We start from the raw sequence: 12620 nt of genomic DNA, 5'->3' as shown, positions 1-12620 counted from the left end.
TCCGTACCTCTCAGAAGAGAGTCACCTACTACTTACTATCACCCATCGCCTTTTCTTAGTGGCGCTGGTTGTTATACGGGGGGCAGATCGGGCTGCATTACTCAGCTCCAGTGCTTCTCCTGGTGTGACAGGACTTTCCTTTTTGTCCTGCAGAGCAGTGAAGCAGTTCTGCAAGGGCATCTCAGGCTTCGGGGGGAGTCTCTTCCTCCTGCTGGTCCTTGCCTTTTCAACCATCCATTCTTCTGCATTATTGGCCCCCCGGCTCCCTTGTGCATGTGCCAGTGGGGGAGTTACTGGTTGTTTGGCCATGGGCTGCGGGTCCGCTGCAGACTGCGCTTGGAACCAGCTGTCTAGCTCCTTCTCTGCCTCCCTGATGTTACGCAGCCTTCTCACCGCCTCCTGCAGCTCAGCCACCTGTACAAGTTTGTTTTGTTGTTTGTTTTTTTTCTTTTAAAATGAACGAACCAACAAACAAAACCCAACCAACCAAAAAAACTTCACCTGAATGTAGAGCCATGAGTAAAGCTAAGAGGAGGCTTTCTGACAAATTTGAGTAGTAGCAATATGACTTTCTAGTGATGATAGAAAAGATTATTTAACCCTGTATGTTGTGCATAATTATCCTTTATCACTTTTAAAGCAAGTTTTATAGAAATAATCTTGAGTGTATTATGCTACTTACAAGCCTACTGTTCATTTAGTTAGTATCATTTCCCCAGTGCTTAGGAGTTTCTGTGGCTCTTTCTATGGCTCTGCTATTTTAGGAAGATTACTACTGTCACATTTCTGTATTATTTTTCCACTAGTTTCAGAATTCCTTATGTGCAGCTGTCTTCAGCAAGTAAAACCTGATATTGTACTTGATAAGCATCACATAAGCATCTCCTTGCATGGATCTGTTAGCAGATTTGAGGAATGCTTGCCACTCAGGCCACTCCTGTTTTCTGAGACTTTTAAATAAGGAAAACATTACTTTTTGTTAACGTAATCTTGGGATGTCTCTGGTATAGTTTGACTTAACACATTTCTAATTTTGGAGAAGGCAAGTTTGAAGCAAAGAGTTGCATAACTAGCTGAAACTTTTTTTAATTGATAGTATGGGTGTTGAGAATGATACTGCAAGTGTAATTCATCTAACCGCTGCAGCTGGCTATAGAATCTTTTTTGCCAGCGAATGCCACATGGATGTACATTTGTTTCTTTTCCTTAACAGGCAAGCTAATGAAGAATATCAAGTGCTGGCTAATTCATGGCGCTATTCATCTGCTTTTTCAAACAAACTGTTTTTCACAATAGTGGATTATGATGAAGGGGCAGATGTTTTTCAACAGGTAAATGTTGGATACTGTAAAACATTCTTATTTTTTGGAACTACATGTTGATTTGCCAAATGATACAAGACAAATTATTTTCTGCGTGTAGGTGTGTACCTCTGTGTTTTGTATACAAATTCTTGCTGGTTAAAAACAGCAGGCACTGCACTTTCTATGACATTAGTGAAGACAGGTATTACCAGTAACCACTTCTAGTTTTTTCCAAGTTTAGTTTATAATGTTTGTTTATAGATTACATTATATGTATGCAAATTTTTTTTCAGCCCATTGTTATTGTCATTTTTTAGAATTAAGTGCAATGCAACTAACATTTGCATTTAAAGATTTTCTTTATTTTATCTTCAGGGGAAAAAAAGCTCTTAACTAAAAGAGCCTTTTAATTGTTTTTATGTAATACAATATTCTTCAACTCCAGTAATATTTGTACTAGTCTGGAAGTTCTTCAGGGAAAAGAGAGGAGACTGGTTTAGGTTTTATATATTGGCTATGAACAGTCTAAGACCCCCTCTTAAACTGAGTAGTCAAGGCAAAACGCATCCCTTGAAAATTTATATGAAATACTGACATGCTTTTCTCTGATATTTATCCGTTGACTGAAGTTAAAAATGCTCATTAAGAGAAGTGACAAGTTTTGAAGTTCTCTGTATCTTTAACCACCTTTTGGTGAAGTGTGTGATTTGAAATTTTCATGGGAAAAATTTAATACGTATTTTTAAAATACTTAATAATTTTAAAAGTTTAATTAATGTGTTTAAAAAATATTTTTACTTCCAGTTGACATCTTATAACATATTGTGTAAAAAATGGTTATTAATGGCTTAAGATTTTGCTTTAAAAATTTTTTTTCAAATAAGCTTTAAAGTTATCTTACATTATCCTACATGGTTACAATAATACAAAATATGTTGTTTGAGCTTGCCTTAAGCCAAGGGCACAGATTCAGTTATTTCAGGTGGTATGCATTTAAAGTCATGTAAAAGTTAGACCAAATTAGATAAAATATGTATGGTTTTGATTGTTTTTGAGAAATACAGTGTTAAGCATAAGTGATACTAATGACTACTTTAAGGTGGATTTGGGAGAAATGTAGTTCTGACCTTACATTTATGTGTGCAAACAAGTAATGTAGTACCGATGCCATAGCAAAAAACCCCAAAAAGGTAACGTGACTTCATTTTTCAGCTTTTACTCTGTTTATAAAGAAATGACAAAGCAGTTGCAGACCAACTGCTCCCAAAGTCTATACAATGTCAGAAGATTTCTGTACCTCAGAAGGTTTCTGTATCTTATAAAATATTTTATTAAACTATTTCACCACATTTGTCTTAGCCTTTCTCAGAATATTTTTTATTTCCAAATCAGTTCACTCAAGAAGAGGGCTATTTTTTGCTTATATGGAAAATATTTTCATAGCTGATAACTTCTGTCGATAAATTCAGTTCTGTACTTGATTAAATTTTATGTTTTGGTAATGTGATAAAACTCATTTTGCAGGAGTGAAACAAACAAGTTTACTCTGTGTTTGTTATTTAAAGATCTCCATATTTCAACCTCTTTAAGTATTCCCCTGATTTTGTTTATGTTAATTTTCCTTTTTTCAAGTGTTTTAGCGCACTGTTTCTGAGATGGACTGAATATGGAGGAATTTTATATGGTAAAATTATATTGTCCTATACCACCTTGCAAAGTTGAAGTCAAAATTTAAAGTGGCAAATGTAAATGTAAATCTATTTGTTTATCACCTCTGAGTTTTTTGATATACTGTGACATCAACACATGGATTAATAGGTCATGTAATTTCTAGGGCAAGTTACGTAGTCTAAGCTAGTTATCTAAGCTTTTCTGGATTCAAAAAAGAACTAGTCAGTAGTGGATAGTCTGTGCTGAAGCCAGTGGAAGGCTAGATGAGTAGTTTAGTTAACATTGTATTGGTGAGAGCTAGGCAAGAGAAACAATGTCAAGCTATTTGAACACTTTTTTCCTCCCCTAGAATTATAACCTAATATACTTTAATAGATTGGATGGGTGTGAGGTCTCTGTTTTACTAATTACAGGAAAGTTCTTACAGTGTGTGAGAACTTGAAAGCATAACATACTCTTACTCAGAAAAGCTTGTGGGTGAAATATTCTGAATAATTAAACATCCCAAAGAATCTACAGGAAGGAATATTCTGAGCCCTCTTTTTGCAGGACTATACATGAAGATGTATAAAAAAGAGTAACGTATGGAGGCAAATAATATTTTTCATGCTAATTAGACTTGTGTTGTCTTATACATAAAAGGTAAACATTTTTGAGGATAGAGTTACTCATTTTTTTCTGCTATTTTTCCTGGTTTTGTAGCTGAATATGAACTCTGCTCCGACTTTCATGCATTTTCCTCCAAAAGGTAAACCCAAGAGAGCTGACACGTTTGACCTGCAGAGAATCGGATTTGCAGCTGAGCAGCTAGCTAAATGGATAGCTGACAGAACAGATGTTCATGTAAGTCTTTCAACAATTTTAAAAGTTGAAGCCAAATGTATCTTTGCAGTCTGAGACAGGCTGATGACAAATTCTGTCTTTCCTTAATACTTTTTTTCCTCAAATGTAGGTTCTAGAACACATTAAAAAAAAATATAGTCAAGGTACTTGTGGTAACATCTGCAGTTTGCAGATTATATTCCATTCTTGCTTTGTCAAATTTTATGTAGTCTTATTCTGGATGAAAACAAGCAGTGATATTGTGATAATTAGTTGTTAGTAAGTAAAATGTGCTTTGCAAAACAATATACAAAACAGATAGATCCAAAGGTAGCTGCTCCTAATTCAGACATAACCTGCAAATCTGTTGAAGAAATAATGTTTTGGAGTTGAACAGTTCAAAATTATGCTTAAAACTTTTTTCATACTATGTGCTTACTAAAGGAAGTATATTTTTTTCTTATTTAAGTATACCTTTAGGGGTTAGTCTTTCTGACTGTGAAATCAGATTTCAGATGCTCCCTGTTTTTTTATATGGTAGATGATCTGTATGTATGCATTTATTTGCAATCTGTATTTGCATTTATCTTTTCCAGATTAGAGTGTTCAGGCCTCCTAACTATTCTGGTACAATTGCACTGGCTCTTCTGGTATCTCTTGTTGGTGGGTTGTTATATCTGCGAAGAAATAACTTAGAGTTCATCTACAACAAAACTGGCTGGGCCATGGCAGCTCTGGTATGCAGATTTTCCTTACTAATATGTTTTTTATTAGTTTCTGATCTTAGCATATGTGTCTTCATTACTTGCACAGAATATTAAAAAGCATTGCATTAATACATTGTTCAGAATGGTACTATCAGGCAAAGATTCGTAATCTAGATTTTGGGGCTAATTCTCATAAGCAGTGAGTATCAGTTACTACGAGTGATTCACTGAAAATTAGCAAATTCTCTGATAGTTAGCTGCAGATTTTTGTTTGAACTTTAACAAAATATTTCTAATAAAAAGTGTTACTAAAGTTCACTGCTGTCTTCAACTTGCCCTTTTTTGTAAAAGCAGTAATGTTATGATTGGTTTAGTGTGTATATGAATGTCAGACTGTATCTCTTTAGAGTAATGAAAGGTTAAGAAAAGTAACAAAGGCTTTTGTAAGTTTGTAAGAAAATGATAAAAGAACTAAAAAACAAAGAAAAAGGTGGAATTCTTTCCAAAACTGGTTTCAGTAGTGCTGACCTTAACATTCCACTGTTAACCTAAACGAGAATAGGACGATCTTATAGGGTCAAATCTGAGGAAATTCTGAAACTAGCCAATAGTCTGTTTGAAATATTAGTCAACTAAACCCTCAAGGCCATAAATAATGAATTGAAGTTTAACGTGCTTAATCGTGTATTGCAGTGTGTTTATTTGTATCATACTTTTCAAATAACTGAGTAGACTGATGAAAAATGTGGACTGTGCCGCATAGTCAGCTGTCTCAGTTTTAGGTAGGAAATAGCATGCAAGGATGGTAGATGACGGTTAAGGTGTATGAGTAAGTACTTGTTACTCTGCCATCATTGTGACTGACAGAAGAGGAAAAGTCTGAGAAGCAGCATCTAAGGCTTAATTTTCAGGGTCAAGGAGTCAGGAGCATGGTTATCCACATTAAAATAGTGTCTAGGGCTATCAAGTCCAATCCAACATTTTACAGCTTAATAGAGCTCCTTCTTTCTGTATTAGCAATATATTAATTGAGAACAGTACTTTTTAAAAAATTTTACATTTATTTTGTACAACGTAAGCCAAGCTTTTCTTCTTTTGGTTATTTATTCACTTTGTCATTTTAAAGACTTTTTCTCAACTTGCGTCAGTATCAATTAACCTTTCTTGAAAGCACATGGCTAGGATTGTAGATGGAATTATGAGTTTACTTGTGCAGCAGCATTCATATTTTATTTCTCATCTAGGCTCCCTTTCCCACGAAAGCTTGGACCAAATGGTCTTTTGTGGTCCCTTCTGACCTGGGCTGTTCTATGATTCTGTGTATTTTAGCTCTTCTAGAAGTAGGTTACTGATATATCCTATAATTGTTTTTGCCTTTTCAAAGCCATATCATATTAATGGTTTGCTGTTCTGCTCTGATTCAACAATATGAGAAGATACCTTCTTTTGTGACACTTTCAGCTGATGGGCCCATTGGCAGCTTTTATTACATCAGTTCAAAGATGAAGTTACCTAGTACCCGTTGGGCTCTAACTCATTTTTATATCTAAATGATTAACAAGATCTTAAGCTCTTTGTTCAGAGTTCCTTAATATTTGGCATTACTCTTGAACAATGGCTACTGATAATGCTGTTTTCTCTCGTGCTATCATAGCATTTCCTACTAGTGTACACGGCATACATTCTTTGTTTAAGCAGTTAGTTAATCTACCCCGTACATTGAGGAAGGAATAAAGAGCAAGATTTCAAACAAACCACCTACAGGACTAGATTTCAAGTAGAATGATGTTTCCTTTTGATCTAGAGAGCCAGGGGCAGAAGGTCATCTTTGTTCCAGGATGTCGTTTGGAGTATCCTGAGCTCTAGCACAGGGTTTTGACAGTTCTCTTCCAAAGTAAGTCTGTCATACTTAGCTCCATATATTTTTCTAGATCACCAGTATTTTTCAATGATAATACTTTTTAATGGTACACTACCACCAGAAAGCTTAAATTTGTTATGTATCAGTCTAACTTTTTTTTGGAATCCTAATTAAATATCTTTAGAGATTACCTGAGTAAAGCAATAATTAGCACACCAAAATAGATGTTTGTGTCAAAAATCAAATAAAGATATGTAATCAGTGGTATTTCCTTTGTTTAGCCATGCACTGTATCTCTGGAGACAGCAATTTTATTCCAATTTCATACCTCAGGGTTTCAGATCAGAAGTTTAATGTTTGAATGTTTTGGGGAATTGTGGTTTTTGTCTTGCAGAGGTTAAAAATCAGTTCTTCACATCAAGAATCGGTCTATCACAATCTGCATTCAATAAATAGTTGAAGACATAATTAACTTCCTAATTAAATTAAGACAATTAACACATCAATACTTTCTTAAAATATTTCATAGAATCATAGTTTGGGTTGGGTTGGAAGGGACCTTCAAGATCATCTAGTTCTAACCCCCCCGCCATGGTCAGGGATACCTTCTACTAGACCAGGTTGCTCAAAGCCCCATCCAGCCTGGCCTTGAACACTTCCAGGGATGGGGCATCCACAGCTTCTCTGGGCAACCTGTTCCAGTGCCTTACCGCCCTCATAGTGAAGGATTTCTTCCTTATATCTAATCTAAATCTACCCTCTTTCAGTTTAAACCCATTGTCCCTTGTTCTATCACTACATGCCCTTGTAAAAAGTCCCTCTCCAGCTTTCTTGTAGGCCCCCTTCAGGTACTGGAAGGCTGCTATAAGGTCTCTCTGGAGCCTTCTCTTCTCCAGGCTGAACAACCCCAACTCTCTCAGCCTGTCTTCATAGGAGAGGTGCTCCAGTCCTCTGATCGTCTTCGTGGCCCTCCTCTGGATTCGCTCCAACAGGTCCATGTCCTTCTTATGTTGGGGGCCCCAGAGCTGAATGCAGTACTCCAGGTGGGGTCTCATGAGAGTGGAGTAGAGGGGGAGAATCACCTCCCTTGACCTGCTGGCCACGCTTCTTTTGATGCGGCCCAGGACGCGGTTGGCTTTCTGGGCTGTGAGCGCACATTGCCAGGTCATGTCGAGCTTCTCTATTTGCTGTTCTCCTTAGCAGCAGCTGGACATTTTACATCTGAATGTAACTGTAAATTACAATGTAGAAAACTTGCAATCACATTCAGCTGAACCCCTGTGGACAGGGTCAATGCCCGAATGTGATCAAACATTTAAAGAAATTATATTAATGCCGTTCAGTAATTGTCATCCTGCTGATTGTATTGACAAGCAGTAATAGAGTTAAAAGGAATTAAAATGGCATTAATGCCATTTATTGTTGTTGCTAATACTATTTCCTGTAAAATTCCGTTTACTTTAAAAATGAATAGCACTTAGAGGATGCTTCCCTTTTTTAATCATTACTGTTCTTTTGCCTTCATAATGTTGTCAAAGCCCCATACTGCAAAATGATGTTTTAGCAAAGATCATGCAGTTACCAGAAGTCATTTTGGTTTTATTCAGATCTACACGGACATATATTATACAATATTATATGTTCTTTTTGGTGGAATCAGCAGGGACTCCAGATTGCAGGCTTTTGCACAGATGACCTTATAGCTCTGCAAAATGACTAGAATATGTCAAGATCTATAGAAGAAAATGGACAGTTATTAATATATTCATTCTAAGGTATTGTGTAGTTATGATTCTCTTACATGGTGCTTTTTTCTACCAGTAAAACTTAGAGCTTCTTTTTTCATAAAAGCTCATTAAAAGGAAAAATGGAGAAGGTGGTATCTAGTTAAGGGGAGCAAGTCATGCCTACTAAAATGCTTTTATGAAGTATGTAAATAACTAATAAATTCTTTAATTTTAAAGAATTATGTTCTTCATTAATATTTTTCCTTTTTGAACTTTAAAAAACAAATTAAACAGGGAAAGCCTGGCAAGATGCATAAAAAGTACAGGAAGCCCATGTTTTTGATGGGAGTATTGGCAATTATTTTGTTCTTTATTGGCAGTTTTTTTTTCGGATGTTGCAGAACTGAGAAAACACAGGAGCTTTTTTCTAAAAGCTGTAGTTTTGGGTTTTGATTGCTTTTGGGAAGGTGTTGTGCTGCTAGGTAGCCAGCATTCATTAACCATACAGAAAATAACATTTTTTAATTTCAACTGAAACTCTTTCATAGATATGCTGGAATTTAGTAACTGAAAACTGTGTCATTGCAAACAGACGAGTCTCTTGTTTTCTCTTCCTTGTTCTTCAGAGCTTCTTAGTTTATTTTGAAGAGCTCCCAAATGTTGGATACTTTTTATTTAAATGAAAAATGGACAGTGCCTCTCTGCCTGATTGAATGATCTGTTCCTAAAAATTAGAAAAAAATTCTCAGCATAAAATGCCTTTGCTATTTTTACTAGCAGGAGAACAGAGAATCCCAGAAATGTTGACTGAATTTTTATTTGATATTTCCATTGATACAAAAAAGTTGTGTCTCATAGGTAATATTTCTAGCACTGGTTTAGGAGAATATTTAGGAATGCAATTTTTAATGATCCATCTAATGGTTTCGATAGACTTTCAGAAGCAAGACCAGAGTTTTCATCTCACACATTGATTCCAATGCCAATTCACACAAGACTTTTGAATTGGTTTTGTCCTCAACATTAGATTGCACAACAGCAATACTATTAGCGGTTTCATTCCCTCGTTGAAGCACTGCAGACTCTGGTAGTATCTTGTATGCCTGAGGCATTTTTACTTGCAACATTACCCAGAAGACTTTTAGAATGGCAAACCATGATGATTGAGTCACACTACATAATATCCCAAAAGATGTCTTTTGAGATCACTTCCAAAATTTATCCCCTAGATTATTTTAGACTTTAATTGAAATCCTACTATTCATCTATGGATATTTTTCCCTCTGACATGCTAGCACAAAGATGAGGAAGGGCTTCAGTCCTTAGCTATTTGCAGAGTCCTGTCCTTTTATACTGATAACAAGAATTAATTCAGATTCTTGTCAAGACCCTTCATTTCATAAGCAGAGAGAATGAAAGCTCAAATGATATAAACTGGGCAAATTTCTAACATTTTTGATAAGGAATTGCTACATTTTAGAGTACACAGTACTAGTGCTGAGAGTTTATTTGTTCAGTTGGCTAGAATGTGGGCTACTAGGGGGCTTTTTAAAGCATTTTCTTTACCAGGCTGCCACTGTGGTTTTCTGCATGTAATTTTCAGTTTTATTTATATGTATATTTCAGATTTACCTGTATACCTGTGGAATCTGGGAAGGCAAAGTCTGCTCAGATTCGAAGGCAGCTGCCTAGGCGTTGGCTCTATTGGGCAAAGTATGTCAAGTCACTTGAATAAGGAGACGAAGCATGTGTTCACTGTTGTCATAACACTTAATAGTTATGAGAAATGTGTTCTGTGCTGATACACTCTACAGTACCTGTACCGTACAGTACATGCATCATCAGTTATTGCTCCAAAAGAGCTTGAAGGGTTTCATGGCTACTAGTGGCTTCTTTACCCCCTTCTGGGAATGAGGATAAAAAAGTAATGTGTTTTATTCAAAGATACAGCTAGAAAAAGTCAGGCTCCTCTACGTGAGTAGATAGGCATCTCAAAAGAACAGCAATAAATGCAGGTTACTACTTTCTTTTCTTCCCATAGTTAGAGTTTTTAGAGATGCACAGTACCTTTTAAAGATATAGAAATCCATACTCTTTGCTTCTGTATTGTACTCCCTGTCCTTGAATTGTGTATCTCTTATTGGAGATTCTAATAAGTGATGGATTGTTATTTAAAAATTGAGTACAGATCTTGCAGCTCTGTAGCCTTCATTGAGTACAAAAGCAAAGTTAAACTGGATAGAAAGGATTACGTTTCTTTAAAACAATAATTGTGAAATAGCTAAAGCTTACATATACAGGACAGTATAGAAATTAAGTACAGAACTGGCTGCCTGTATCTCCCCTTTTTTTGAAACCATGCTTGAATTTAACTGTATTCATAGATGAATCTAGAATTTCATTATTTTTCTTATGTTACAAAGTATTTGCCATGTTCTGGGGTCTAATCTTGCAGAGAGAAATCTAATGATCTGATTTCTGTAGTATCTGCTCGTAGGAAGCTTCACTTCAAAAGGCATACCAAATGGCTTTTTAAGTCTCTAGTAATTTTGTTCAATAAACTGGCAGATAGCGTTAGACAAAACTTGCGCCTTTGAGAAAGTGATGTATTAAACCCAAATCATTTGACAAAGCTTGCAAGACCAAGAACAGTTGACAAATTCTGCCCATGTACCTGTAAAGTTGTGTCTTGCTAGCAGTTCAGTATTCTGGTGCAACTCTTGGTGCTTATTTGCCTTGCGTCTGTTCTTAGGAGCCTTGTGGTACACACACAAGTGCACCACGGGTGAGCTCAAAGCAGTTTCCCTCTTAGCAAAACTAAGGCTGAAGTCATGCGCTGTGAAGCCATCAAGAAAGCACCACTTGCAATTTGTTAACAAGGTCCTTGAGCAGTCCTGTCTACACATACAGTGTACTCACCTAGGACTGGTAATAGGGGTGAACTTCATTGCCACTGAAGACATCGTGTGGATACTTGGTCCTGGAACCATGGTGTGTTGTAGCAAATCATTGTTCCTTCCCTCTCTGTACTACACCATTCAATAATGTAGATCTACTCTGTTTGCTTTTATCATTTGGATGCAGAACAAGCTACCTAAATCTGGAAGCTCTTAAAATAGCTAAACCCTGACCTCCCCTGATAATTCAGGTGGCATGCAGCAGTTATAGTGTTCTTGGAGTCTGACAAGGAGAAAGAAGGGAGCAGGTGGATGAAAGGGGTGTCCTTGGTAAGGGGGTGAAATCTTCTCATGGTACTCTGCAGAAGTGCTGAAGTACAGACTCTACTCTGGATAAGTGGAGTTGAAAATCTTTCTAAATGCTCAGAGGAAAGTGCCTCAGCTTGAATCTTCTGTTCTCCAGTTTTCGTCCTTTGTACTTTGACAAGATCCAAGAAAACTGTGGAAGGGGGCCATTTCTCTGCATATGAGTTGTTCCATTGAAATAAATACAATATAAACCTGTAAGGTAACTATGAAGTCATTAATCACATGTTACAAGTTGCTCATTCATAGGAATAAATTTGGCAAAGTTTTATCCTGGGAAACACCAGCTCACAGTAATGGTGAGTGAACTAGGTGTTTTGGAAATTTTGGATTCCAAAGCATGGGATCCTATGGAAACTGTGGGGTTTGGAATGGTAAGCATTGTGTATCAGTGTGATATATCATGTATCATAGATGCATGCATCTGTTCTACAAATAATGGTGTGTATTTCAAGTGTATTTTACAAATAGTAGAAGTCTGTAGTTTCCAACGTTTTTTTTTTACCTGGAAGATCGTAATAGTAGAACATAGAACACAGCAAAATGAGCTTGAATGTCAAGTGCTATCTGTAGCATACCAAATGCTTGCTTTAAGGGATATGATGGAAATTCTCTCTTCTTAGGTTACTTAAAATAGGTGAAGAGTGGAAGAGGACAAGGGAGAAGCTGGAGAATGTTTTTTGGCTCCTGAAAAGGTCATTTTGAAATACACAGTAAAGTGGTGCATGATGGAAGGAAATCATGGCAGATCCAGGATGTGGTGTACTAAATTGGTTTTCTTGATCACTGACAGTCTGAACAGGAAGAATATGAAAGATGCCTTCAGGATAAACAACCATATTGTTAACTCTTTCCTTTCCAATAATATTTATAGCTGGAATTTGTTTCTTCCCACTATTGTGTCTCCTAGATATTTTTTTGTTAGACATTACCATGTTATGAGACAGTGTATTTGTATTGGCAAGTGTGCTGGTTTTGGCTGGGGTAAAGTTAATTTTCTTCATAGTAGCTGGTATGGGGCTATGTTTTGGATTTGTGCTGAAAACAGTGTTGATAATACAGGGATGTTTTTGTTATTGCTGAGCAGTGCTTGCACAGAGTCAAGGCCTTTTCTGCTTCTCACACCACCCCACCAGCGAGCAGGCTGGGGGTGCACAAGAAGTTGGGAGGGGACAGAGCTGGGACAGCTGACTCCAACTGGCCAAAGGGATATTCCATACTGTATGACATCATGCTCAGCATCTAAAGCTGGGGGAAGAAGAAGG

General features: G+C 36.6%; 1 protein-coding gene across 1 annotated transcript in view; it reads left to right on the top strand.

Annotated features, from left to right (window-relative positions):
- Positions 1-12620, top strand: part of TUSC3 (tumor suppressor candidate 3) — a 95411-nt gene that overhangs the window by 19361 nt on the left and 63430 nt on the right. Inside the window, exons 2-4 of the mRNA XM_019471550.1 lie at positions 1214-1331; positions 3678-3818; positions 4394-4534. Of these exons, the coding sequence (XP_019327095.1) occupies positions 1214-1331; positions 3678-3818; positions 4394-4534 (400 nt within the window). The remainder of the gene's footprint in view (positions 1-1213; positions 1332-3677; positions 3819-4393; positions 4535-12620) is intronic.

Source organism: Aptenodytes forsteri, unplaced genomic scaffold (assembly GCF_000699145.1).
Source record: "Aptenodytes forsteri isolate BGI_AS27 unplaced genomic scaffold, ASM69914v1 Scaffold65, whole genome shotgun sequence".
NCBI classification, from domain to species: domain Eukaryota; kingdom Metazoa; phylum Chordata; class Aves; order Sphenisciformes; family Spheniscidae; genus Aptenodytes; species Aptenodytes forsteri.
The sequence above is the reverse complement of the archived record's forward strand: the minus strand, read 5'-3'. Positions and strand labels throughout refer to the sequence as shown.